Raw genomic sequence first — 8,245 nt, forward strand, 5'->3', positions numbered from 1 at the left:
AACCTCAGACCATCTGGGTCACACATGGACACCAACACAGAAACCCCAAAATGCAGGTGTCCTAATCTGCAAGGTGAATGCCACCCCGAGGTCACCTGCAAGGATGCTGACAGGCTGATTAGCTGTGATAGACAATGACATTTATAAGGGCCCTGGAGACGTTCACTGCTCTGATGTTGGTTGTGATGTTACAGCTCACCAGGTATTAATTGAAACATCTGTTAAACACAGAACCAAGGTTGGAGCCCCAAAGAAACATCCTTTTAAAAGGCACCCAATAGATTTCAGCTTTACAAAGGAGGCACGAAGTAGTGATATTTTCCCCTCCAGACAAGAAATGTATTTAAACAGATTTTTTTTCCCCTTCCCTTTTGATGAGAGCTATTGCACAGGGAAAAAGATTTTAAAAATGTAGAGCTCATACTCAGCTTCACATCTATCAGCAGCGGGAGCATCCCTGAGCCTGCTGCAAAAGCAAGAGGGGATCACAGAGATGGTGGCTCAGCAAACAAAGTTGGAGTCTCCATATTCAGTTCCTTGGTCTCTTCTCAACTTTAAATCGATGCAAACCAATGAAGCCAAGGCGTGACCTCCAGAAGAGGTTATCAAAACAGCATCACCGAGTCTGTTGTCTGGCCCACTAGTGCAATGCATCAGAAAATAATCCCGATTTGGTTCTAAATCAGAAAATAATCCCAGTTCAGTTCTAACACTTGAATTTAAACACAAAGGACAGAAGTGTAAGTCTCCATATCCCAGCAATGCAAACAGTGAAACGGGTGGTTAGTGACTGCCCTGGGGGTGAGAAATCCACCTAATGTGACTAATGGAGGAGTTTAAGGCTGTTAACAAACACTGTTTCAGATGACTGGAAAAGTGACTCTGTTAATGTGAAGTACATTAGGGTCTCTGAAATTCATGTACAGCTCAGAAGCTAAAGTAGGTCTTTAAATACTGGAAATAGTGTATATATATATATAAAAAAGTTAGTGCTGTAGATAAAATCTGGCATGATAAACTGCCAGTAAAGCAGCACTAATGTGCATTTTCCAGCCTTAAGCAACCCACAACACATATCCCCGTGCACAAAAACGTCCCTTAATTCACTTTATGAACCAACCATCCAAAAATTACTGAACTGAGTTCTGATGTCATCTCTGCTAACTTCATACCAGGGCTGCACTGACTTCAGGGCACCGCATCTGCCTTGCCTCCGCACGACTGACGGATGGGAAAGAGCAAGGGAAGGAATATTGGAGGCAAGGACTGTAACCACAAAGAAATATTGCACCTGCTTCCACCTCTTAACATTACCATTCTAGCTCTTCCCTCATTAGGGTTTATGCATGAAGCTAAGCAGTTTGAAAGTGATTTGTAGCAAAGCTAATAGGCAGTAGATGCTTCTAAGGTGAAGTTTCAGGACAGAAAATCTTGGTACTTTATTGCCAACATCCTTATCAGAAGGAAACTTTGCACCTTTATTTACATCTCCAGAAGCCTTCAGGTTTTCTAAAAACCCAGCACTGAAGAAGTCTGGTATCGCTCCATTCAACAAATAAAAAGGGCTGTATAATGATGTAAAGGAGCATCCAGCAACCAGTGGCTGCATGGAGCCCATCTTCTTCTCAAACCTTCCCCAAGGCACTTTCTTGATGAATGAACTCTTCCTGCATCATGTGTCTCCTAATGCGAAAGGTGAAGCTGGTGGTCGGAGAGATGAATCATTCCAGAGGAATCCCTGGTGGCCAGGCAGGAAGCCAAGCGAGCTGCAGGTTGCTCCAAAAGGGAATGGTGACAAGAAGACTGCTCAGCTGGTGAACAGCCCTCTCCAGCCATGTGCAGGACCTCTCTTGGCTCGGTTCCCACCTGAATGAAGCTGCAAGAGCTCGTGACTTCTGGAAAACATCTGGGAGTGCAGAGGGGAAGGAGCAGTGGAACGGCAAGCGCTCAGCATTCATTGAGGGAAACCCTGCCCGGCTGCATGGGGCAGGAGGACAAATCAGTGCCGCGGCACAGGCAGGCTCAGCAAGGCACATGGAGGGAGCAGGAGCTTCTGACTTGCCTGTCTATCCATGCCCTCCATGCCACCTGCTGGGCCAGAACTCCAGCCCTTCCTGCTCTGAGTCTCATTGCATCGCTGACCCATTTTCTCTGTTTTTGACCCATGACTGAGGATTATTCTTGGCTGCATTTCCTAGATTTTGGTTCTTACAAAGGACTTTCCTCTTCTTTCCAATATGGATGAGAGGAAGTTGATGAGACCAGAGAATGGGGCTCTATTTTATCACACAACCTTTCCCAGGCATTGGAATACCACATATCCGTTTCCACTGTGACACAGTAGCAATCCCATCCGCAGCAGTGAAATGACACTTCCACGCTTGTGCTGACCTGGCCTGAGGGCAGGACGTGACCTAACGTGTTCATAAAACCACGCTAAGTCCTGCTCCTCATCAAAACTTGAGTAACAGTTTTGATTTTGCACAGATAATTTGACTCCTTTCCCAAATTTCAAGCCACAGATGCCATGCAGAGCGTGACAAATCCCCTCCAAGTGCGCTCAGGTCTGACTTAAAAAAATATATAAATATCATCTCGTCTTGGGTCTCATTGATCTACACAGTGTCTGATGCTCTTCCTCAGACTGTCAATAAATGAGACACTTGATGCTGAACAGGGAGATGTCCTTCCTGTCGCTCTTCCCTCTCTTCCCCATCTCCAACAAAGATTTGTGTCTACGAGCTAGCCCAAATACCAGGGACCTTCCCAGTCCTACCAGACTAAGTCAGCATATGAGGTGGCAAGCAGAAGATTGATTTCGACAAGACACCAGTCTTTCCAGTTGTTCCTGCTGGAGACCTTCTACTAAAGGGAAAAAGCCATCCTTTCCCCATCCAACTCCCCCTGAGAAATAACAGAAACTTTGTATGTTTGCCATTTCCAAGGTGCCTCAGGAGAGCTGAAACACCTGTTTCATGACATGGATCCCATCACCTACTCATTCTCCAGTTGCCCGTTTGCAAAACACCTCCCTGCTTTGCATCCACCAACTACCATGACCCCTTCTCAGATATTTAAGTGAGAAGAGACAAACATCGCTCAGCAACGTCACGCCCCAGTGAAACGATGAAAACAAGAACGAGCCAGCGCTGGATGGACTTCGCACAAAACACAGCGTGCTCCACTTTGCATTTTGATCCGGAGCAGTCCTCTGGCTGTCACACCGCTGCTTTGAGCCAGAATATTTTTGAAGTGCTGTAAAAGGGGGTGAACACACATACGCACCCGATTCACAAGCCAGGCAGCTCTCTCTGTCCATGGTCTCATCTGCCTCCTCATGCTGAATATTTGGCAACTCTCCCTCTTTTTTAAAAACACCCTGGTGGACTCATCTCCTTTTTCATTTCATAGATTTTATAGATTTCTAGGTTGGAAAAGACCTTAGAGATCATCGAGTCCAACCGTCCCTAATCCCCATTAAACCATATCCCTAAGTAGATCATCCACCCTATTCTTAAACACATCCAGGGACGGGGACTCAACCACCTCCCTGGGCAGCCTATTCCAGTGGCTGACAACCCTTTCAGAGAAGAAATACTTCCTAACATCCAACCCGAATCTGCCCTGACTAAGCTTATACCCATTTCCTCTTGTTCTATCACCCATCACTAATGTAAAGAGCCCTTCCCCCACCTCCCCACCATCTTTTCTCAAGTATTTGTAGGCTGTAATCAGGTCTCCCCTCAGCCTCCTCTTCTCCAGGCGAGGAGAGGAGATCATAGAATCATAGAATTTCTAGGTTGGAAAAGACCTTAGAGATCATCCAGTCCAATATCGCGGTTCCCCTCCTGTCTGGTTCTCCAGAGTTTTCCTGCTGGAGACAGACCTCTTGGCTGTGGGGAGGTGTGATAATTACGGTGTGAAATCCCCTGCTGACATGCTGGTGGGCTGGAGAAAGACACAGTTGGAAACAGCCTTAAATATTCCACATCGGATTTTTTTTCCCCTCAGACACTGTGGTTTTGCCTATTTTGTTCTTTTGCCTTGTTATGTCCTAAATAAGAGCTTCTAAAATATATGTACTGCTCAAAATATGTGCTCTGAAAACTTTCAACATTATAGAGAGGCAACGAGACTTTCAGAGCTACCCAGATATGGGGTTGGACAACTGGTTCTCCTAGATGGCTTTAAATAAAGTCAGTCATGCATTTCTACATGTATACATTTAATAAATCATACACCCAGTACAACACTGAGATTTTGTGACAAAGCCTGTGTTAAACAAGTGTTGCTGTTGCTAAAGGATCTTTTGTGCTGGATGCAGGAATTAGGCTAGAGGATTCTAGTGAGTACCTTGCCTTTTTCCCCCAAACATTGATTATTTTGTTTTAAATGTATTTCTCCCACTTCTCAGATTCTCAGCTAATGACAAGATGAAAGAGATGCAGATACAGCTGAAGTGGTTGTCCTGTGAGCTTAAATTTAACTGATTGTTTTTTGCAGAATGATCCTGTCTCCAGCATTTACACTCGTTCTGCTAAAGGATCAGATCTGAGTTTTTTTTATTCCCCTCCATCCTGCGTCTACTTCATGGCTGGAGCAGAATAAAACCCTGAAGAAAAGCACAAATTACACCAGCTGGACAGATTTGTCTAATTCAATGAGCTTGCAGTCTGAAGGCGTGTGGAATCCACCAACTGCTTCGAATTATCCACATCTCATTTACTAGCCACACACTGAAAAACAATAGTCCAACTTGTAGCTCTCTGGGCCAGATTATCTTAGTTGCACCCCTGAAAAGCTAAATCCTCCCACTAGAACCTAATAGGGATTATTCTGGATTTACACCATGTCCCCCCGTAACTTTAGCACTTTTCTTCAAAATGTTAAAAGTTGACCATTGCAGGAGGCAGGACTCTGGTGAGCATGGTCTGAGGAACGACAGCAAATGAGATTTGCCCAATTTCCTTTTTCACGAGAGGACGAGGTGAAAGTTTATAACCGCAATTAAAAACCACACGGCTGCAACTGTTTTATAGCACTGAACTTCTCGATTGGTTCTTGTTCAAAGTTTTTCCAAGGACATACCAATAAAAAAAAAAAAAACACAATAAATTATAAGGAAAAAAACCCTCCGCTGAGCCATCGTAGGTCCCAGAAACAGGTTGTTCCTATCGCAGAGTTACTTCTGCTTTAAAAATGAGCACCGAATCCCAGGTTTAAACTGAAAAACATGAGCAACAGGGATTTTCTCCAGCATTGAGGCACTTCAGTATCAGTCACCTTGCAGATCAGCACTGATAAGGAGCATGTGAATCTCTGGCACTAGTACCAACCAGGTCTCAGGAACATTAACACGAGGAAAGAATGAGAAAGCGACCACGGTTCCACTAAACAAAGGGCAAGGAAGTGAGATAACGTATGAAACAACAACATAATAAAAGGTTGAAAAGGAATCAGTGCAGAATTGCTCCTAGGCTGTGCTTTGCTGTTGCCTCAGAGCTTTAGGGATTTGTGCTTATCGATAGCGACGATCAACCCAAGAGCACCAGCATAAGGGCCCGATCCTGCCACCACTTGCATGTGGAACTTCAGCAGACTACATGACTTAGTTCTCTGCAGGATCTGGCCCCAGAAGACCTCTTCATGCCAATAATGTTGAAAGAAATGGGATTTTTGCCACGGGCTTCAGCGGAAACGGGAGTTGGAGCAGCTCCAGCAGCTGATGGGAGTGCTGCCCCCTTCTCATTTCCCCGATTCCAGCCCTGGACATGAGTTATCTTGGATCTTCTCTAAAGCAAAGTCTGTAGAATTCCATGAACTAATTGCCTGGTCATTTTTTTAATAGTGTAATTCTTTTTCCCAGCCTGTTCTTCAAAGAAAGCCTTTGGAGATGCAGATAGCTGGATGGCTTATGGTGGCAGCGAAAAGAAAAAACCTGAAATAAGTCCATTTGTCTCATTTCTTAAGGGACAAGGGGAGAAGAAAGGAAAGATGAGTGATGCATTGCCAAATCTGAGTTACCTTCCACTCCCTGAGGCTCAGCTTGGTTGATCTGACTCTGCTTGCTGGGGATCAGAGCAGCTTCAAGGGAAGCACTGTCACCAGCAGAGCAGAGCAAACAGAAGCGACTTGTAACAAAGTACCGATGGCACAACCTAGTTCCCGTGGGCAACCTCACCCAACCCAACAGGATGCTGGTGGGGCAACCTCACCTTCCAAAGAGAAAAACAAGCGTGGGAGGAGATTAGAGAAGTAAGAGGTGAACTTGGCCACAGCCAGCACCCAACCTCGCCCCCGACCCCAGCCTGCTGGATAAAAATGAATGGTCTCCATAGAAATCATACGGCGCAAGGAAACAAGCCTCAAGAGCAAAGCTGGGGTGAAACGCGCAGAACCCGGTGTTTGCACAGAGAACTGGCTCTCGCACGCCCGTGTGCGTGTGTGCACACACAGCCACATCGCCAGGAGAAACAATTCCCGTTTGCTAATTCTGCACCATCTGCGGCGGGGGAGGAAACAGCCCTGCCCCAATCAGGGACCTGCAAGCGTGGAAATTAGAAGCAGAAGGGACACAGCAGCCAGAAAACACATCCCTGGCTCCCAGCTTCTGCTCTTGCCTCAATCAGTGCGCCACGTGAGGGTTTTCAGTGTCAGTGAGCAGCACTTTGCTGAACTTCCAGGGAGGAAGGTCCCAGCCGAGAGCCCCCCGCTCTGCCGCTGAGTCGCCTCTGGGACATTTCATCCCGTTATCCCCAGTTTTTGGGGGGGATCTCTGCACGAACCAACCAAGCCCCTGAACAGAAACCAAAGCAAACCGATAGCCAGGCAGCAAACCTGCACGACAAGGAAACCGAGAGCCAGTCCTGAGATAAAACACTAAAACCCCGGAGTGCATTCCTCTAGCTCAAGAGATCCTCTCTCTCCCGAAGAGGAAGCGCACCTCGAATAAAAGGAAAATTAAGAATTAATTATCGCTATTTTCTAGATTACCGAGGGGAGAGGAAAGCCAACACAGCTACACCTGCCTTAAACCAACAGCACTTTCAGAGTTGCCCAAAGTTTGCCCGCGGCTGAACCGATAAACCCCGCGCCGAAGGAGCGGCCACCGGGAGAAGCCCATCCCCGCGGCCGCGGGGCTGAGCCCCGCCGCGCCCCGGCAGCACTCACCGCGGAGAAGAAGCAGCCGAGCAGCGGCACCACGACACGCAGCACGCCGTACCCCATCCTGCCCGTCCCGCAGCCGCGGACACTCCGCACGATCCCGCCGCGGAGGCTGCGGGCAGCGCGGTGCTCCGCTCCCGGCGCCGGGCTGAGCGCATCCAGGGAGGGAGGGACGGACGGACGGACGGAGGCGACACCACCACGCTCGTTCCGCGCCCGTTCCGCGCCGCTCCGCGCTCCGCCGGAGCCGGCCCTGCCCCCGCCGGCCGCCCACCCTGCGCGGGGCGGAGCGGCACCGCCTCCCGCCCGCCCCCCCGCCCCAGGTGCCGCCGGGCCCGCGGCGAGGCTGCGCTCCCCGAGGTGTCCCCTCGGCCCTGCTCCCCTTTCTTCTCCCTTCCCCTCCCCCATTTTCTCCCTCCCCCTTCCTTTTACCTCTTCCTCTTTTCCCCTTTATTAATTTTCCCTTCTTTTGCGTCTTACTTTTTTTTTCTTTCTTCTGTTTTTTCCTTCTTTCCCCTTCCTTTCTCCTATTTGCCCTCTTTGTCTTTTCCTCCTCCATTTTTCCCTTTTCATTTTTTTCCCCTGCTCTTTCCCTGTTCTTTTCCTTTGCCTCTTTTTCCTCTCTTCCCCCTTTCTTCCACCTTTCTCCCCTATTTCCCATTTTTCCTTTTCACTGTTTTTCTCTTTTCCTCTCTCTTCCTTTTTTTGTTTCCATTTTTCCATCTTTCTTTTTTCTTCACTCCTTCTCTCCCTTTTCCCTCTTTTTTTCCCCCTCATTTCCTTCTTTTTTCCCATTTTCCCTTTTTTACCCCTTGCCCACTTTTTACACATTTTCACCCTTCCCCTCCCTTTCCTGCTTTTGCCTTCCTCTTTTTTTTTATTTTCCTTTTTTATTTCCTTTCCTTTTTGCTTCCTTTGTTAATTTCTCTCCTTTTCACGTTTCTTTTCTTTTTTCCTTTTTTTCTTTTTTTTTCTCTCCTTTTTTTTTAAAAAAAAAAAAAATCATTGCAATGAGCTGGAAAGAAACCGAGACTGAGAAGCAAAGCTTGATTTTTGATTTTCATCCACCAGCTCATGCAGT

General features: G+C 47.3%; 1 protein-coding gene across 1 annotated transcript in view; it reads right to left on the minus strand.

The window, feature by feature from the left end:
* The window catches only part of LOC104371442 (vasoactive intestinal polypeptide receptor), a 119,885-nt gene extending 112,658 nt beyond the window's left edge, over positions 1-7,227 (minus strand). The window contains exon 1 of the mRNA XM_086614830.1: positions 7,171-7,227. Coding sequence (XP_086470956.1) covers positions 7,171-7,227 — 57 coding nt within the window. The remainder of the gene's footprint in view (positions 1-7,170) is intronic.
* Between the last annotated feature and the right edge of the window lie 1,018 nt (positions 7,228-8,245).

Source organism: Tauraco erythrolophus, chromosome 7 (assembly GCF_009769465.1).
Source record: "Tauraco erythrolophus isolate bTauEry1 chromosome 7, bTauEry1.pri, whole genome shotgun sequence".
NCBI classification, from domain to species: Eukaryota; Metazoa; Chordata; class Aves; order Musophagiformes; family Musophagidae; genus Tauraco; species Tauraco erythrolophus.